Source organism: Myotis yumanensis, unplaced genomic scaffold, assembly GCF_028538775.1.
Source record: "Myotis yumanensis isolate MYYU_CA2020_CCGP unplaced genomic scaffold, mMyoYum1.0.hap1 SCAF_5, whole genome shotgun sequence".
NCBI lineage: Eukaryota > Metazoa > Chordata > Mammalia > Chiroptera > Vespertilionidae > Myotis > Myotis yumanensis.
The window spans coordinates 82,379,624-82,400,788 of NW_027223756.1; the positions used below are offsets into that span (position 1 = coordinate 82,379,624).

Here is a 21,165-nt window from a genome sequence, read left to right on the forward strand (position 1 = left end):
GTTGAGAAATTGCTGTACACAAATTCACAGTTCTGGTACAAGCCCAGCATAACACACCACAGGAAGTTGATTTTCTTTCCTTTTTCAACGCTGGAAGGAAATGTTTCCTTCTGTTGGAGCCCAGCAAGAGCATGCAGACTCTCAAGAGAGAAGTGGATGATGTAGGGTCCTGCAGTTAAGCCTTCCCCAGTGGGCAGCAGTGTCCAGTTCAGCTCTCACTTTACCTTATTCTCTCCATCATGACAACTTATGGGCCAGAGAGGACGACACTCATGAAACTATTCATGAAACACCACACTTCTAAAAGTGGCTAAATCTCACCAAAAGATTCTTATGCGCTAAGAACTGTGACAAGGTCTTTATTTATATACTAGCGGCCTGGTACACAAAATTTGTGCACTTGAGGGTATGTGTCCCTCAGTCAGGCTTGTGCCCTCTCACAGTTCGGAAGCCCCATGATCAATTGCCCCAAAGAGGTAGGCCCCGTCCACCTGCCACAGCTCGCCAGTTGGTGGCCTGGGCCTTCCTCTTTGGGGTGATCGTGGAGCCCCTTGATTGATCGATCGCCCTGCCAGCTGGTAGCCTGGGCCTCCCTCTGCAGGATGATCATGGGGCGATGGCAGGGGGCTCCCAACCAATTGCATCACACCTGCCTTGGCTGGCCTGGCGCCAGTGCATGTCATAGTGTGGTCATCCTGAAGGTCCTCCGGACAGTCATTTTGCTGTTTGGTCATTTGGTTGATTTGCATATTACACTTTTATTATTATAGATTCCCTATTCATCTTACCCTAAACCCTGTACGTTACAGTGCTCATTTTTAGAGAGCCATCATGCATTCACACAGGAAGTCATTTGCCTGAGATCATCCAGCCATAATGCATTGGCAGAGTCAACACTCGAACCCAATATTGAGTCTAAACTCCAAAGTTTATCCACAAGGTGACCGTTCAGACAGAGAAAGCCTCAAATCTCAGGACCAGAAGGAGTGTTAAATGAGCATGAGCTCAACAATCCAACCTAGTGTTTGACTAGTTATTTACCCTCTGTCAGCTTGGAATTCCTTTTATATATGGTTTGAAATACACATTTATATTAACAACAGCACATTGTGCTCTGTGTCCATAGCAGATTGAACTCCAGGATTGGGACTGCCTTAAAGCAATGGGTAATAGTATGGGAATTGGTGGCAGATCTCTGTTTTGTGTGATGCTGAACAAGTCATGTAACCTCTCTAAGCACTAATGTCCCCTTAATAGAATAAACATACATACGAGGCAGGATTATTCTGAAAATTAAATTAGAGCATTCAGCAATAACCCAAGAAAATCCCAGGGCTCCTCTGGGTCCAGTCTTAACTCACATCTCTCACAGAGTATCAAAGGAGATGCAATTCATGACCCAGAGAAACACTCATGAAAATTCTCTTCCCCCCGCCAGTTCCTTTCATGCTCCCAAGTTTTACACCATCCACCTGACCTCCAAGTCTCCTTTTTTACTATTGCACTTCATCTCCAAATTTTCTCTAATATTCCACAGCACATGTACTTTCCCTTTCCTCCATCTCACTACACTTTTATCTTCACATACCACTCTCTTAAGCTGCTGAAATTTTCTCTATTATACATCACAAAAAGCCAGAAACTAAGCGAGAAAAATAAAATTATACTATTATAAAATATTGTGAAGAGAGAGAAGGTGACAGAAGAAGGATAAAATTATCTTAATGGATTGAGAGAACACAGATAAGGCTTGGAGCACAAACTTGGTCATTAATTTGTCCCATTACCCTTGTAATGTGTTCAGCATTATTTCTGGTGCATAGTGCATTCCCAATGAGTAGGAAGAGCCATTATTGTATTTTTATTTTGGTGATAATAATGGTAATGATGTTCATCATTATTTTCAAAGGACATAAAGGCACCAAAGGAAATTATTGTTCATTTATGAGTTTTAAAAAGTTATTAAAGAACTAGAGGCTTGGTGCACAAAAATTTGTGCACTGGCGGGGGGGGGGCTGTCCTTCAGCCCGACCTGTGCCCTCTCACAGTCTGGGACCCCTCAGGAGATAACCACCTGCTGGCTTAGACCTGCTCCCTGGGTGGCAGATGGCAGGCCAGATCCCGCAGTGGGGCGGGTGGCAGATGGCACTGCCCCGCCCCACCTGCAGTATGCAAATTTAATGGCCATCTTTGTTGGGTTAATTTGCATACTCTTCTGATTGGCTGATGGGCGTAGCAAAGGTATGGTCAATTAGCATCTTTGTCTTTTATTAGTGTAGATTTCATTCCTAGCTCCACCATCTACCTTTTCTTAAATCTTTACTCTTTTCTCCCTACCTGCAGGTTATAATTATCACAACTGGACACCTGCCACAAGCAGTGAGTATTTGAAACTGAAACTTCAGTGCCCAACAGACCCTTCTGCCCCAGAGTGCATTTCTCAGGAGAAAGCTACTACTGTCCCCTACAAAGTTTCCAGCTTCAGCCTCATAGCAGCCCCTAGCCCACCCAAGGTCTTTCTCTGAGTCAAGATAGAAACCCAAATTCCAATGAACAGCTTCTGAATCACATTCCTTCAGAGTGGGGCTCAATTATTTTTTCCATGTTTTATATTTTTTCTCAGCCTCAGTGACTTCTACATTTTGTCAAGAATCTTTCATGTCTCTATTGCCCATTCTCAGTCTACAGGTTGGAACCTGCTCTCAGAGTTCTACAAAATGTTACCTCTGCATGGTCTGGTCTCTGTTTACCACCCTGCTTGTCCCCTCCCTCTCTCTATCACTCTGTAGGCTTTGGCCACATCAGACATTTGTCTGTTCTTCTAGTGTCCTAACCTTTGGCCTTTATACTAGCCTTTCCTGATGATCAGCTATTCCTGCCTCCTTATTGCCTTTCAGATCGCAGTTCCACCATCACCTTCTCTGAAAGACTTTCTCAGACGACCTTACATGAAGTAGCACTTCTCCTGAATACACACCTCGTTTCTCTGTCCTATCACCATGAGTATTTCTTTCATGAATTTACTACCATTTGGTTTACTTAGTCTTTATGTATTTGTCACCCTGGAGCTAAGCAACTAATAGGCACTCACTTTATATTTATAGATTGAATGAATGGATGAAAGTAGCAAACTCTTTATACATCCCCATCTATGGATTTTCTTTGAAATACAGAAAATCATTCAGGATCTTAGTCATGAATTTGAATCTTGCCCTGTCTCCTTGTCTTGCCCAGATGTGGGTCTGAGAGCATCTGCGTTTCTTGCAACGTAATAGGGAGGCATGATTTTTGCCACGAAACCTGTATTACTTCTGCCCTTAAGATTTATTTAAAAAATTAAGTCCCTGGGTCTGATACATGCTTATGTCATGACCTAGGCTGGGTATCCATAACCCTTAATCCTGCTGTGTGAGTCTGAAGTTATGGGATACAAACTTGTGTCCTATAATTTGAATTTTGCCTTCAGACCTATATTTTGTAAATCACGAGACTGCAAATGTTGTACATGTTTTAAACAGATGCACACTTTTCATTTCCTCACTGCTCCACCCTGATCAACTCAACCATTTATGTAACATGCCTAGCTCTTGCAGACTTTAAAATATGTGACATGTGCTATAGATCAAATCATTCTATGACTGATGATGTCATTTTTTCTTAATCATTCAAGATTTGTTCTTAATCATTGTTTTTCAGAAGTTTGGTTCTGAGTGTCTGGCACAGTTTTCTTTGAATTTATACTGTTTGGAATTTTCTAAGCTTCCAAATCTGAAAATGTAGGTTCTCAAGAAAGTTTGGGAAATTTCAGCCACTATTTCTTCAATTACTTTCTGCACTAATCTCTTTCATTCTGGTCCTCCAATGAAATGGTAGTGTCCCACAAGTCCCTGAGGCTCTGTTAATTTTTCAATCAATTTTTTTCTTCAGACTTGATAATTTCTAATAATATATTTTTAAAATCACCAGCCTTTTTCTCTGTCATCTCCATCCTGCCCATCAAGTGATTTTTTAAAATCTCAAGTACTGTATATTTCAGTTCTACAACATCCATTTGATTTTTTTTATAGTTTCCCTTCCTCTGCTGAGAACTTCTATCTTTACATTTATTTCAAGTGTTTACCTTTATCTCATGGAGCATAGTTCTAATAACTGCATTAAAGTCTGTACCTGCTAATTCCAACATCTGGGTCTTTGGAGTTTGCATCTGTTAATTGTCTTTCCCTCAAGCATTAGGTAGATATTTTTCTGTTGTTGTTTTTTTTAAGTCAAATTATTTTGGGTAATATCTTAGGTGTTGTGAATTATGGGGTATATTATTGGTTTAAATTTTCTGATTGTGGTAAAATAGTTATAACATAAAATTTACTATTTTAAATATATAGTTCACTAGTGTTAAGTATATTCACATTGTTGTGTAATCTCCAAAATTTTTTAATCTTGCAAAACTGAAACTCTGTACCCATTTAAAAAAATAATCTTCATTTCCCTTTCCTCTCATCTCCTAGCAACTACCATTTACTTTCTGTCTCTATGAATTTGACTACTCTTGGGATCTCATATAATACTGAATGTGGAATTATACAGTATTTGTCCTTTTGCTTATCCATGTGTTTGCGTGTGTCAGAAGTTTCTTCTTTTTAAGGGCTAAATATTCCATTGTATGAATATATCACATTTTGTCTATTCACCCATTTGTTAATGGACACTTGGTTTGCTTCCACCTATTGGCTATTATAAACAAAACTGCTATGAACATGTGAATACAAATGGAAAGGTATCTATTTTTGAGCCAAAAGGCATCATAGCTGTGCCATTTCTTTGTTTGTGGGACTTGGATAAAATTTACTTTCTCTGAGCCTCCGTGTCCCCCATATGTAAAATGGGACTGGTAACACCAACCTATCGGATCTGTGATGTGGGTAAGCTGAGATACTGCAGGTAAAGTGCTCAATACAAAAGCTGGTACACAATTATTGCTCCACAGATTCTATTTGTAGAGGGTACAGTCGCCCAGCTCAGACCTCTGGCCTTTTGATTCTTCATACTGTAGCCCCTAGGTTACCATACAGGTGTGTTTTTTTCTATACTAAGGCACTTTTGAGAAAGAAATAGGGGTTGAATTAATGTTTACACAAGAGCGACATGATTGTCCATGGAAAACAAGATGTGGACACTCCATCAACTAGTAAAATCCACTCTGCAAAGATGGTCAGTGAAGTTGAGGCAGGGGTCACTTTCATGGGAGAAACAGCCTTGACCACTCAGCAGGTGCACATTCCCTCATGAAGTCAGAAGACTATGGGAGATTCTGCCCCAGGGGGCAGCAGACTGACTTTGCTTCTCTTCTTTCACCATAATATCTACCAATTGCTTCTCTTTGGGCACATTTGGATGGAAAGAGTTGAGGTTCTTTTTCCAGCTAAAATTGTCCATCCAGTATAAAAGTGCCTCCCCCTAAGTTTGGCTGGATGCAAGGATGACATAGGTGGGGCATCTTAGGCCTGATTGGCTGGACACTGAGACCAAAGTGACAACCCTGGATCCACCCCTACAGTCATCCCAGCCAGAGATCATAATGAATCACCATTTTTCCTTTCCCACTGCAGGTGTGAGCCCTTCTCTGGTGTCCTTCACCCTCAACTTCACCATCACCAGCCTGCGCTACACAGAGGGCATGGGGAACCCGGGATCTGAGATATTCAACAACATGGAGAGAATCTTGAATCGCCTGGTGAGAGCCCCTCCAATGCCCTCTCTCCAGTACCTACTTTTGTCCCGCCCAGCTCCTTGGCCCATCTGCTCATCTCCCTCTCTTTCATCCCCAGCTCAAACCATTGTTCCAGAACAGCAGTATTGGGCCCTTCTATTTTGGCTGCAGATTGACCTTGCTCAGGTGAGAAGTTCAGAGTAGGCAATGTGGGGGGCTGACCCTGAGCTGGATCCTGACATTCTGCACCCATTATCCTAAGGAGAGCTGACCACCAGTTTCCACTCTGGCTCACATTGTTTCCCTGATCATAAAATGGAGAATCCTCGTACTCTTTCTCTCCCAGGTAGTAAGGTTAAACTTTTCAGAAAGATCTTTCTTCTGGAACTCGTTGAAAAATAAACTTGTCAATCATGTCAGTTTCATCACAATAAAGCAGTGATTTTCAACCAGGAGTAATTTAGCTCCCAGGGGATATTTGACAATGTCATGAGAAAATTTTTGTTATCACAACTCAATGGTGGGTTTGCTACTTGTCTATAGTGAGGGAGACCGGAGAGACTGCTAAATATCCCATAAGGCACAGGACAGTCTCCCCGGGCCAAGATTTATCTGACCCAAATGGTGCCACGTTGAGAAACCTTGTTCGAGAGTATGCATTTTGTCACATTTAGGCTAATAATTGGCCTATCTGAAATACCTAACAAACACTCCCTTTTCCTACCATCCCCCAGCAGTGACCAAATCCTGACCAATAAGAGGTGGACTTGGGATGTCTGCCACCCCCAGAGGGATCATTGAGCAATAAAGCATAGTTGTTATACAGTTTTATTTGACATCTACCACATCTGTGTTCAAATCCTAGCTTCCTATTTCAAGGTTGTGTGACTCAAACAAGTTACCTAATGTCTCTGTGCCTCAGCTGTCTCTTCTATCAATTGGAGTGTCTCAATCTGCTTTTCTGCATAAGAAATTTAGCCGACAATTCTGCTGGATGGCCACTTGGGCTGGATTCTTCTGGGAGATTCTCCTGCCTGGGCTGGTTCAGCTAATCTCAAATGAAGCTTATTCATTTCTGCAGTCTGCTGCTGCCTGGGACATCTCAGTTCTCCTCCACATTTTCTTGTTCTCCAGCAGGCTAGCTTGGGCTCATTACCATGCTCAGAGTTCCAAGAGCAGCAAGGAATGAGAAGCACACCTGCTTTTCAAACCTCTGCTCGTATCTCATTTGCTACTGTCCATTGGACAGTCCTGTGGCCAAGCTCAGATTCAAGGGATATGGAAACAGACTGCACTTCTAATAAAAGGGAATAATTTGTTATCATTTGTGTGAGCACAGTAAAATTAAAATGAAAGGTTCTTGGTAAAAAAAAAAACAAAACCTTAATATATAGAGAACATGCAGTAAATTACTCACTGTCTTCCCTAGGTCTAGGTACTAAGAATAACTCCAGCATGTGGGAACCCACCCTGTGTACTTGGGTCACCTTACCCCTCCCTTGTGTGACATCTCCCAACCACTGACCTTTTGTCTGAGGATGGAATCCACAGCTCTAAAGACACTCAACATTGTCCCTCAGCCATGATGCTATTATTTTACTTTTCTACTGGACCTGAGATTTTTCTGGCTCTGGGATACCACACAGCCTCATCCCCATCCCCAGCGTAGGCTGGTTGCTTGGTCTCAGTGTTGCCTTTAAAATGCTCAATCATTGCAAAATCCATTCATACCAAGAACTCTGGCCCTTTTAATACTTAATAAAACTTGCTGCCTTTTATTACCTCATTTGACAGATAAAACAAGGAGCCACAGAGAGGTTGAGAGACTTACCCAGAGTCACCCAGAAATTAAGTAGCAGAGCTAGGATTTAAGCAATCTGACATTGCCTTTTTCCACTTTATCCAATTCCCCGATGGCTTCCTTCTACCCTGTCTGTCATGCTTCTCTTGTTAAGATGTATGTTGCCTTGTTATGATTATGATTTTAAAGTTTAGCACAAATATCAACATTTTGAGATGCTATATCCTCTCTGTTCAGAGACCTTGGCTGTCCAGTTTATTTCCGGCCCTCCCCCAGGACCAAGGCCATTTCAGGCAGCCCACCCTCCTGTTTCTCTGGGCCCTGACCTATAGTCCCCACCTCCCCGTCACTGTGTATCCTCCCTGCCCAGGCCTGAAAAAAATGGAACAACCACTGGAATTGATACTGTCTGCACATACCGTTCTGACTATGTGGATCCTAAGCTGGACAGAGAGCAGCTGTACTGGGAGATGAGCCGTGGGACCCATGGTGTTACCCAGCTGGGCTCCTTCACACTGGACAAGGACAGCCTCTACATCAGTGGTGAGCATCCTTTTTGTAACCATAAGTTGAAGCTGAGAATCTGCACCCACTCATCCTATGTGTGACCTTCTGCCTGAGCAATCTCCTTTGATGTCTGAAGGACCCCCATAGACCCTCCAGTGTGCAAATCCTTCTCTTTCCATGGCATCCATGCATTCCACAGAAGTGATCTGTATACTTGTCTGAGACACAAAACCTTTCTCCAGACAGATTAATGACAATATCCCTGTGGCTGAAGCTAATGGAGATTCAAGAGGCTGGCTATTTATCTGCCTCCCCGCCAATATCTCAGAATCCCCTCTAGACCCTGAGAAGCACAGCTGGCAAACAAATGCTCAAGAAATGTTGGTATAGGTATCTTCCCAAATAAATTGCAAGCCCACGAAGGCAGGGACTGGGTCTTTGATTTCTCAGCCCTTTAGGAACAAGGTATTGTTGCCCCTGAATCATTACTGTTGAACGGTGTAGACTTGAAGTCTGAGTTTGGGGTAGGGGCTTGTGGTCCTCAGCCTGTATCTTGGACATCCCTCCCTTGCTTGTATCCTAGTACCATCTCCTTTTCTCATTTCAGGTTATACCCATCAGACCTCAGCCTCCACCCCCAGTGGTGAGTACTCAGGGCCCTGATGGCTAGGTGCTCCCGGCCCCCTATGGACAGTAACTGATTCCCCACCCCAAGGCCTTGGCAGGAGAGGAAGCCAGAGGACCCAGTTATCTCACTCACCTACTCTACATCAATTGCTTGGGCTGGACGGGAAAGCTGCACAGAGTCATCCATGCTACACTCAGGGCCCCCATTCTTACTCCAGACCATTTCTCTCTAGCTACCGTGACCTCTACTCTCTTCCCAAGGACTTCGCTGGTACCAACCCACTTCTTCAGCTCCACAGGTAGGTGACTTCTCTTCCAGCTCCTTCTAGGAAGCCTCAAAGCTTGGACCCTGGAAGTGCAGAAAAAGGCTGCTATTTGGGGAACCTGGAGCTGCCATGGGCACCCTCTGCTCTGCTCTGAACTCCTCGAGAGCAGAGAATGTGAACTCCTCATCTCTCCAGCTGTTGACCTTTGACAATTTATTTACCCTCTTGGTGCCTTAGTTTCCTTACCTGACAAGTGGGAATAATAATACTTCATAAGATCATTATGAAGGTTAAATGAAAATGTATATAACAATACCAAGCACTGGAATTACCAGAATATTTAGTTCAACAAATACTATTGGGCACGTGTTCTGTACTAGGCAGAGGGGATAAGATGTTAAGTCAGCTGTCGTCCCTCCCCTCACCCAGGTTACAGTGTATTGAGAGAGACTGAAATTAAACATACGGTAGCAATTGATAATAACTATGGAAGATAACCATGTTGTTCAGCACTCACTACATGCCAGGCCCTATACTGTTCTTTTTATTTCTAACTTTTCATTTTGATATAAATATAGTTTCACAAAAAGTTGCAAAAAAGTACAGAGATTCCTATACTCTACCCAGTCTCTCCTCCATGATTAACATCTTACATAAACTAGATTTCAGTGTCAAAACCAGTAAGTAAATTGACATTATTAAGATCTACAGAACTCCAGTTTCAGGTTTCACTATTTACATGTACTTATATGTATGTGTGTAGTTCTCTGCCATTTTAACACATATGTAGACTTTTGTAACCACCACCACAAGATACAGAACTGTCTCATCACCACAAAAATCCCCTTCGTGTTGCTCTAGGTCACACCCACCCAGTCCAACCCCTGGACACTACTAATCTATAAACCGTGTCTGCAGTTTTGTTATTCTGAGAATGTTATATCAGTTGAATCATACAACATGCGACCTCTGGCAACTGCTTTTTTTCACTTAGCCATAATGCACTTGAAATGTGCTAACTCCCTTAACAATCATTTAACCTCCATAATTTTTGGACAAAGTATGATTCTCCTCACTTTACAGTTAAAGAAATGGAGATACAGACAGGTTGAGTAACAAAACCCTGGTCTCATGCTGATGAGGGGCTAAGAGGATTTGAAACCAACATAGAATTTACCATATCAATTATTTCTAAGTGCACATTCACAATGTTGTGCCACCATTACCACTGTCCCACTTCCAGGACTTTTCAACATTTCAGATGGAGACTTGGTCCCCATTAAACACTAACTTCCCATTCCCCACCCCCAGCCCATGGTAATCTCTATTCTACTCTCTGTCTCTATGAATTTGACTGTTCTAAGTACTTTACATAAGGGGAATTATACATTATGTGTCCTTTATATCTGGCTTGTTTCACTTAGCTTAACATTTTCAAGGTTTATCCATAGTGTACCATGTATCGGAATTTCATTCCTTTTTATAGCTGAATTCTATTCCATTCATCTGTTGATAGACACAGGTTGTTTCCATCTTTTGACTGTTGTTTTCAATAGCTATGAACATTTGTGTTCAAGTGTCTGAGTCCCTGTTTTCAATTCTTTTGGGTATATACCTAGAGTGAAATTGCTGGGTAATATGGTAATCCTGTGTTTAACTTTCTGAGGAACTGATTTCCATACATCTCTACTAGCATTCCCACCAACAATGCATGAGGGTTCCAATTTCTGTACATTCTCAGCAACACTTGTTATTTTCCTTAAAAAAAAAAATAGCCATTCTAATGGATGTGCATGTTACTGTATCTAACAGCATCTTGCTTTGCTCTTTATATAGCTTTCTGTCTTTGTGTCCTAAGGTAGTTTACCTGCCTGCTTTAAACCCATGCTTCCTCAGATCTGGACTTTTCATCTCGGTCCCCAGAAGTTGCCTGAGAGCCCAGCCCAGGTCTGACTCAGGCATGGCCTCCTTTTTCCTTCCCTCTGCCATAGCAGCTGTTTCTTTCCTGGTGCCATTCACCCTCAACTTCACCATCACCAACCTGCACTATGAGGAGGACATGCAGCACCCGGGCTCCAGGAAATTCAACACCACAGAGAGGATCCTGCAGGGTCTGGTGAGACCCTGCCCACTGATGCCAGCTCTGCCCACTTTACCCCTGCCCTACCCAGTAGTGTCAGCCCCATCCACCCACTTATGCCCCCACCTCACCATCTCTACCCTGTTCGCCTCACCAATATCCCAGCTCCTCCTGGCCTCCCTCAGTGGTTCCTTCTCACCTCCCCTCTCCTCTCTTATAGCTCAAATCTGTGTTCAAGAATAGCAGTCTGAGATTACTCTATGCAGGCTGCAGACTAGCCTCGCTCAGGTGAGACGCTGCCTCCCAAGAACACAGCCCACCTGGGGTATGGGACCCTAATTTATGGACTCCATGGCTTTGTCTATATTTGGTACAACTACTGCCCATGGATACTAAGCATTGAAAATACCTAGAACAGCAATAAAAGCATCTAAAAATTACTAAAACCCAGGCACTGTGGTGTTACTTTATATGTAATCTCATCAGTCCTTGAAACAACCTCATGAAGCAGAAGCAGAAGGTGAAACTGAGGCTCAGAGGGATTAAGGAACATGTTCTGTTTCACAGAGAAATCCCAGCATTTGGGGTTGTAGTTCCAAACACCTAGCCCTTAAGCAGCCCTGTCTCCTCTGCCCACATTATGACCTTATAGGTTGTGGAAAATACCAATCTGAGAACCTTTCTAAAGGACTGGCCCAGAGGATCTAAGAGGGGAAGAAAAGCTAGTATTAGAGAAAGTATGCTCCTAAATAGGTCAGACTCAGCTGAAGGGAGCCTTCCCTGCCCAGGGATGGCTGGGGGTTGCGGTGGACACAATCCCTAAAAGGCCTAAAAAGGGCATCTGGACATTCCAAGACTGTGGTGGAAATGGGTCAACACTGGTATAATACCTAATATACATTATCAAAATGATAATCTGTATTAGTGTATATATGTGTATGCATTACATACTAGGTATATATATAACAGGCATAATGTATGATTTACAATAATAAAATATAAGTAAACATCATTATATATGTTAAACATGTTTATTTATGTTATATATAACATATACTATAATGGGTGTAATAAAAATTGTGGGGCTCTGTCACACACCTATTGCTTTCACAGGCTTCTCTCCCAGGCCTTCAAGAGGCTTGGAGCCCCGTGGTTTTCTAGTTATTCTTTTATGGAGGTTATCTTCCTGAAGGCAGCAGGTTCTTTGTTAACTAGAGTTTCCCAAGTTTCTGTCTTAGAGGCTGGCAAAAAGAGGGAGGGAAGGATGAATGGTGGAGAGAGAGTTGGACCAACAATGTGGAGGTTCTCACCCAGCTCTGAGAAGGAGGGGACAGCCACCAGAGTAGATGTCATCTGCACTCATCACCCTGACCCTGACGGTCCTGGACTAGACAGAGAGCAGCTGTACTGGGAGCTGAGACAGCTGACCCATGGCATCAGCATGCTGAGACCCTACACGCTGGACAGGGACAGTCTCTATGTCAATGGTGAGCAGCTGCAATATGATCTCTTCCTCTTTACTAGTAGCCTCTGCCCTCTGACTTGAGATCACACTTCCTGAATGGCCTCTAGGGCCTTAGCCAAGTGCACTGAATGATTTGGACTCATGGTTTCTTCTTCATCTTAGACTAAATTCACCCTCAGGGTCTTCTTTGCTGATGTGAGGGTGCTGTTGGAGGACCCCCAACAGCCTCTACTCCATGAAACCCCCTCCTTTTCACTGACCCATATTTGGTCCCCCACCTCTCCCTGAACCTTTACCCACTAGCCTCCCTTGCTCTTGCTACAGGTTTCACCCATCAGAGCTCCACACTCATCACCAGCAGTGAGTATACAACTGGTGTTCCAAGGCCCCCAACACCAGGCAGGGACGGAGCTGAGCCCTCCTCATGCCCACATATGTCCTTTCCAGGAGGGAGGAGTTCCCGGGAGGGCACAAATTACTTACTGTCCCCTCTTCCCCAGCTCTGGAGGGAATCCCAGCTTAAGCCCCACATGCAGTAAGCCCAATAAATAATACCTCCTGCTGGCGTTTCTGCCATGTGAATGCCTTTCTGCTTTCACTGACAAGGGCTTTTCTGCAGCTCCTGGGACATCCACAGTTGAGCAAGAGAACTTTGGGACTCCACCTTCATTCTCCAGCCCCACAGGTAAGTACCAGTTATTGGCACATCTGTTAGAGAGTGCTTGATGATTGTAAGCATCTCTGACATTATTGACTCAAAGATGGAAAGTCATAGTAAATCTAGTAATAATTAGTCAACAAACTTTATTGAGCACCTACACTATGCTGGAGTGGGAATACAGCAGGGAATATGAAATTTTAAAAAATATCTCCCTTATAGATTTCATATTCTTTTGATATAAGAATATATATTATGCCCTAACTGATTTGGCTCAGTGGATAGAGCATCGACCTGTGGACTGAAAGGTCCTAGGTTCGATTCTGGTCAGGGCATGTACCTTGGTTACAGGCACATTTCCAGGAGGAGGTGTGCAGGAGGCAGCTGATCGATGTTCCTCTCTCATCGATGTTTGTAATTCTCTATCCCACTCCCTTCCTCTCTGTAAAAAAAAGTATATATATATATATATTATGATGATGATAGTGATGGTGATTGTAGTAATGACTAGAGGTCCATTGCAGGAAGATTCCTGCAAGCATAGGGCTTCCTCAGGCCTATTCCTGCAAGAATAGGGCTTCCTGAGGCCAGAGCGAAGCCTCGCTCCCTCCCATCTACTCTGCCTGGCTTCCTCCCATCCCTGCTGCTGTCCCGCCCAGCCACCCTGGGTCGCACATGGGAGGCGCTGTCCTGCCCTGTCTGCAGTATGCAAGTTAACGGCCATCTTTTTTGGGTTACTTTGCATACTCTTCTGATTGGCTGATGGGTGTAGTGAAGGTACAGTCAATTAGCATCTTTGTCTTTTATTAGTGTAGATGGTGATGGTAGTGGTGGTGATGATAATGATGAAATGGTGGTAATGATAGCGGTGATGGTGACAATGATGTTGATGATAGTGACAATAATGGTGATGGTGATGATAAAGATGGTGACAGTGATGATCAAAAGGTAACAGATAATATCTGACATTACTGGGTATTGAATACGAACGAAGTACTATGTTCAGAATCTAGTATTATTTAATATCCTTTTAATAACTTTCTATCATTATAGGCAAGAAAGGCATGGGAACCTTTTATTTATCACTCTAAATCCTGTTGCTTAGTTTTAAAAGTAAATATATTATACACTCTTGTGTGTAATATGAATTTGAACATTGTTTATTTCTGTTGACTTCAGTATTAAGTAAACCTGCTGTATTGAGCAACTGTGTCTTCCTCCTTTGTGTTCCTTAGTATCCACTGTAGTGACTTGCTCATGGTAGGTCTATAGGAAATACGTGGCTCTCCCAGGAAACAAAGGAATGAAGTATGATGTATGGAAATCCTCCTTTCCTTCCCATTCTAAACTTTAATGACTGTCTGATTCTACCCAGTACAAATGTATGGCATCTGTGTCAGCACTCCTCACTCCCTCATCCATGACAGACATTACTAAATGATAAATAGCACCCATTCTTTCTGAGCTCAAGACAGCCTCAGAATCCTTACCACAAAACACCCCAGGAAGTTGCTATCATATCAGTTGGAGTTGTCTTGGTATTCTAGGATGAAATTCAAGGAAATTAAGTCCCTATCAGTGGTTCTCAACTTTCTGGCCCTTTAAATACGGTTCCTCATGTTGTGACCCAACCATAAAATTATTTTTGTTGCAGTCATGGGCACCCCCTCCCTTTTATGTCCAAGCTGATGGGGTCCCCGGAGCAGGCAAGGGTTGTATTCCATGACCCTTTTCCCCACATCTGGTCCAACGCTGACTTAGAACATGGCTTCTCCTTCCCCTCTCCACTGCAGCTGCTGGCCCTGCCCTCATGTCCTTCACTCTCAACTTTACCATCACCAACCTGAACTACACAGAGGACATGCAGCCAGGCTCTGCGAAGTTCAACTCCACAGAGTCAATTCTACAATATCTGGTGAGAGCCCCCCGCTACCCACTTTTCTTTCTAATTTCCACTCCACCCCTTGTTGCTACAATTTCAGAGTATATAGAGGGCTAGGGAGGCAGGCAGTTCCAGGTTCAAAACTTGGAACTGCCACAGACAAGTGATGTGACTTTGGAGTAGTGATTAGTCTTTGTGGTATTGTTTCCTCATCTGTGAAACTGAGACAGCAAATCATTTATCACAAAGGGTCCTTTTGAGAATTAAATGTGGTATGAGAAGATTAGGGAACTGTTGTGTGTTTTTTAAAAACATTGTGTTTTAAACGATGATTATTTTTATTTTTTATTCATCTACTCCTTCCTTCTCAGCTTGAGCCCTTGTTCACCAACAGCAGCATTGGCTCACTCTACACTGGCTGCAGACTGACTACACTAAGGTGAGACCTCATCTTTGGCCTTAGTAAGCTCAGTCTACCAGTGGTTCTCAACCTTCCTAATGCCGCGACCCTTTAATACAGTTCCTCATGTTGTGGTGACCCCCAACCATAAAATTATTTTCGTTGCTACTTCATAACTGTAATTTTGCTACTGTTATGAATCGTAATGTAAATATCTGATATGCAGGATGTATTTTCAGGAGTCACGACCGACAGGTTGAGAACCGCTGGTAGACTGAGCTATGGGAAGTGAGGTGCCTCAAGCACAAAATTTAAGGACATGCTCACCTTCAGGTGCTAACCCTATGCTTGCACAACCCTGAGAGTTAGCATGTCCTTATATCTTGTATCTGGATGCCTTGCTTACCTCACCCTATTCCCAGCCCTAGTGCTAGTGCTGTGCCCTGCTCACTCTAGGCCAGTGGTCAGAAAACTCATTAGTCAACAGAGCCAAATATCAACAGTACAACAATTGAAATTTCTTTTGAGGGCCAAATTTTTTAAACTTAAACTATATAGGTAGGTACATTGTTATTAACTTAATTAGGGTACTCCTAAGCTGGCCTTTGCTAAAAACGTCCTCAGTCTGAGGGGTCGACCTCAGCGAATGTACCCCCAGTTCTTCTAACGCCACTTCTTCAAAATAGACTCGCCCAGGCTGAAAACCGACTTCTGCGCATGGGCCATGAAGTTTCAATCATACTGTACGTGCACGCCTGCACGTGGTATTTTGTGGAAGAGCCACACTCGGGGCCAAAGAGCCGCATGTGGCTCGCGAGCCGTGGTTTGCCGACAACTGCTCTAGGCCATCCAATCAGACAGTCAGCTTTGCAAGATGTGAATGGGACAGACACAACTACAGTTTTAGTTAGAAGGATGTGGACAGGAAACAGCAGGGTGGCACTGGACATTTATGTTTTGCAAGAAAGCTCTCGGCAGTTGAAGGGTTATTATTTTGGCATTCCAGGTAACAGTCCATGTGCAAAGAAATGAAACTTCAATGAATAGGTGCTTGGAGCCACCCTGGCTCAGATGTCCCATTCCCCAAAGGGAAATTAATCTATTGTTAACAGTTCTGCCCAGTTAACAGGGCCACCCCACTCTCCCAACCCAAACCTATAGCTTCCTGCTGGTTAAAAATGTCCATTTAATGTACTCCCAGAAAAGATGCAGGTCAAATCAGCACCAACAGGCAATGCAGCTGACACTGCACCTTTGTCAAGTAGGAGACCAGAGCTAGAAGCAGCTTAGTTCCAGGTAGCTTCCATCCTGCTGAGGTACAAGGGACACTGCCTCCCCCCCCCCCCCCACACACACACACTCCCCTGCCCACTTTATGCTCTCTCTGCTAGTGCAATCTGCAGGATCTCCCAGGTTGTCCCTTCAGGCTAAGTTTTCCCTGCTGCCTCAGAGAGTTGGTAATGCAAGAGACAGGTGGGCAGTGGTAGGAGTCTGCTATGCAGTGTCTCATGCTCAGATGCTCACATCTACAACTTGGCCTGGATCAATTTTCCAGGAGCTGATGAGTCTTTTATTCAGAGCTACTCTCCATTTTCCTTAGGGAACTATGGGTGCTTTGTAAATATTTGTTTAATTAAACAATTAATTATTAGCACTTCTAATATACTTGGCAGGAGGGCTGGGTATTTTATATCAAACATTTCTGAATCCCATGACGTTGCACCAAAGTGGTTACAGCACACTCCATGCTGCAAAGATGGGAGAACTGAGTCAGAAGCCATGTGGATTATTCAACAAGTGACAGCACTAAGGTTGAATTGTTGGGTGTCTGATTCTAAAACATCCACTCTAGCCCTAGATGGTAGTTCAGTGGTTAGAACTTTGGCCCTCAAACTGAAGGATACCAGGGTCAATTCAAGTCAAGAGCACATACCGCTGTTGCATGTTCAATCCCCGGCCCCAATTGAGGTATGTGTGAGAGGCAACCAATCAATGTGTCTCTCTCACATCAGTGGTTTTCTCTCTCTGCCTCTCCCCCTCCCTTCCACTTTCTCTAAAAATCAATGAGAAAAAATGTCCTTGGGTGAGGATTAAAATCAAATAAAGTCAATCCCCACTCTGGTACTTTGTGGCTCAAAGATGCCCCTTGTCTTGTGAGTGCTCTTGCCTGGACCAGGAGAGCAGATAAGGAGGCATCCACATACAAGGGGGCTGAGGAAAGATGTCCTGCCAAAATGTCTCAGTCCTGTTTCCATATCTATGTCCTTCTCTCCCCAGGCCTGAAAAGGGTGAAACAGCCACTGGAGTTGATGCCATTTGTACCTACCATCCTGACCCTGCAGGCCCCGTGCTGGATAGGGAGCAGCTCTACTGGGAGCTGAGCCACCAGACCCATGGTGTCACCAGGCTTGATCCCTACATCCTAGATAGGGATCATCTCTATGTCAACGGTGAGCCTCTGGTGGTAAAAATGTCCTATGTAGCACCAGTTGGATTCTTTCGTTGCTGCTCTGAGCTCTGACCAGAGGATACACTCATGTCTGCTTCTAGATTTCTCTCTCCTCACTCTTCCACTCCTTGTGAGGTCCCTGTTCTCCACCATATGTGTATACGCCACACACAGAGAGTGATGGGAAGTCACAGAAAGCTTATAGGAGGCACAAGTCACCGTCTGTAGGGGCACAGCCTCTTGATGGCACCTACTCATCTCTTACACCTGTGGTCCAACCCCTTCACCCCTTTCTTAATAACCTTTGAAAACACTCCATCTCACTCTTACCCATTCTGCAGGTTACACCAGACCAGTCTTGACATCCATCCCCAGTGGTAAGTGTCCAAACCTTAGAAGGCCCTATGACCCCACAGTGATTGGTGGGTGTAGCTGGTTCCTCCTCCCTATGGCTAAGGCCTCAATGTGGTGAAAGGAAGCCTTAGAGTCCTTATTATGGCCACCCCCTCCCAACTTCAACTCAGTTTGGGCATCAAGGCCAAATTGTCTCTGGCATCTCCAAGGTGAAACTGCATTATTCTTATTTCTGATGCTTCCACCTCAGTGTCTATGACTTCTACACCCTCCTTGAGAAACTCATTGGCTCCAATCTCCTTCAGTTCTACAGGTAAGAGTGTTCTCTCTATGTCTACTGCTTTCTAAGCTACATGCCTCTGTGCTTCACAATGAGAAGTCAAGACAGTATACATGGGCAGATCAAGGCAAGGGGACATTGTGAGAAGGATAAAATCTAGAGCCTGAGCTTCTGCCCTAAAATAGCTGTGTGGCCTTGGGGAAGTGCCTTAATCTTTCTGACACTCATTTTCATCTCTTTCAGTTGGGGGGCGGGGGGAGGAGGTGGGAGGTAAGTAACAGGATGTGCCTCTAAGGTTTGTGTGAGGATTACATGAGATACCAGACAGAAAGTGCTAACACAGGGTATAATGGAGCATAGAGTAAGCCTTTACCAAACATCAGCTGTTATTGCTGTTATTTTTGTTGTCATTATTATTATTACTAGAGGCCCAGTGCACGAAATTCGTGCACGGGTTGGGGGTCCCTCAGCCAGGTCTGCATCCTCTCCAATCCGGGACATCCCTCTCGCAATCTGGGTCCGCTGGCTCTTAACCGCTCACCTGCCTGCCTGATTGTTCCTAACCACTCTGCCTACCTGCCTGATCACCCCTAACCGCCTCTGCCTACATGCCTGATAGCCTCTAACCACCTCTGCCCCCAGCCTGATCACCCCCAATTGCCCTCCCCTGCTGGCCTAGTCGCCCCTAACTGCCCTCCCCTGCTGGTCTGGTCATGCCTAACTGCTCTCCCCTGCCTGCCTGATCACCCCTAACCGCCTCTGCCTCGCCCCCCACCACCGTGGCTTTGTCCAGAAGGACGTCTGGGTGGATGTCCAGAAGACATCCAGTCTAATTAGCATATTACCCTTTTATTAGTATAGATTACTATTATTAATGTTGTTCAAAATAAAGCTTTCCTATTCTGGGGAGAAACAGTCTGAGCTTTTGCAGCAGATATGAATAGCAGACTGATTCCACCCCTCTGCCCCTGACCCCTAAATTTAGTACAGGCAGTGATTCAGGGTGTGATATCTTCCCTCTCAACTTTACTGCAGTCTCTGTCCTTGCCCTGGTGCCATTCACCCTTAACTTCACCATAACAAACCTGCACTACATGAAGGACATGCAACATCCGAGCTCAGTAAAGTTCAACAAAATAGAAAAGATCCTGCAGCAACTGGTAAGGCTCCTCCTGCCCACCTCATTCCTACACTGCCCACTGATGGCCACCATGCCCACTGCTATCAGTCCCCCACCTCTCCATGCTTCATTCATCTCTTCCTGCCTTCCAACTGATGCCAGCCCTGCTCATCTCATCCCAGCCCTGCCCCTGCCCTTCCCTTATCAGTCCTTCTACTCACCTCTTTCTCCTCCCTCAACAGCTCAAACCCTTGTTTAAGAACACCAGTATCAGCCTCCTCTATTCCAGCTGTAGACTCACCTTACTCAGGTAAGACCACCAGAGATGTCCCAGTGAGGCACAGTGGAGATTTTATCCACAGTCCTCTAGGGCTGGGTCCTCCCTTTTATCTCAGCCTTTTCCAGCTCCCCACCTGAAACAGCCACTATTCCTCCAGTTCTGGCCCCTGGTCCCTGCACTGGACCTTTCCATCCTCGAGAGTCTCTAATCTCGCACGCAATATTTAATAGGAGCAAAAAAAACATAATAACCTGAAAGTATGCACCAAATTTTTTCATAAGGATGCATCCCTGATCCTTCACAAAGAATAAACCCACAGCCTACCATTCCCCCAACCCACACTGCTTATGTTCATTTTTTATTTGAATTCATCAGGGTGTCATGGGTTAATAACCAAACTTATATAAATTTCAAGTGTGTAATTCTGTAATACTCATGTATATTGCATTGTTTGCTCACCAGCCAAAGTTTAGTCCTCTTCCATCACTATATATTTGACCCCTTTGCCCTCTTCAAGCTCCCCTCAACCTCTCCTGTTGTCTGCATCTATGACTTTGTTGGTTTTGTTAGTTCATTTGTTGCTTTCTGTTTTCTATCCCACAAATGAGTGAAATCATAAGCTTCTTATTTTTTCCATTTGATTTATTTCACTTAGCATGATACTTTCAATATCTGTTCATGCTGTCATCAAATCTGTATATTTCATCCTTTCTTGTGGCTGAGTAGTATTCCATGACATATAGCTACCACATATTTTTTACCTAATCACCCATCAAAGGATATTTAGGTTATTTCCATGTCTTGGCTTCATGAATAATGCTGCAATGAACATAGGGGTGCACATATATTTTTAAATAAATGTTTTCAGAAAATTTCAAGTAGATATCTAGAAGACAGGTTCCTGAATCATGTGGTAATTCTCTGCTTAATTTTTGGAGGAAAGTCCATACTGTTTTCCGTAGTGGCTATATCAGCTTACATTCCTACCTACAGTGAATGAGGATTCATTTTTCTCCACATCCTGTCCAATACTTGTTATTTCTTGTCTTGTTGATAATAGCCATTCTAACAGGGATAAAATGGTATCCTATTCTAGTTTTGATTTGCATTTTCTTTATTTGCATTTTCTTTCATTTAGTGAAGTTGAGATCTTTTCATATGTGTGTAAATGGCCATTTGTATGTCTTCTTGGGAAAAGTGTCAGTTCAGGTCCTCTGCCCATTTTTTAATTGGATTGTTTGTTCTTTGTTGTTGAGTTGTATGAATTGTTTATATGTTTTGGATATTAG

At 43.8% G+C, this 21,165-nt stretch overlaps 1 protein-coding gene across 1 annotated transcript in view; it reads left to right on the top strand.

Moving 5' to 3' along the window:
- MUC16 (mucin 16, cell surface associated) overlaps nt 1-21,165 on the top strand; it is a 97,307-nt gene that overhangs the window by 14,102 nt on the left and 62,040 nt on the right. The window contains 18 exon segments of the mRNA XM_070415979.1: nt 2,344-2,379; nt 5,607-5,731; nt 5,826-5,893; nt 7,879-8,051; nt 8,623-8,658; nt 8,876-8,941; nt 10,900-11,024; nt 11,209-11,276; nt 12,303-12,475; nt 12,778-12,813; nt 13,073-13,138; nt 14,905-15,026; nt 15,365-15,432; nt 17,671-17,843; nt 18,184-18,219; nt 18,447-18,509; nt 19,512-19,636; nt 19,839-19,906. Of these exon segments, the coding sequence (XP_070272080.1) occupies nt 2,344-2,379; nt 5,607-5,731; nt 5,826-5,893; nt 7,879-8,051; nt 8,623-8,658; nt 8,876-8,941; nt 10,900-11,024; nt 11,209-11,276; nt 12,303-12,475; nt 12,778-12,813; nt 13,073-13,138; nt 14,905-15,026; nt 15,365-15,432; nt 17,671-17,843; nt 18,184-18,219; nt 18,447-18,509; nt 19,512-19,636; nt 19,839-19,906 (1,627 nt within the window).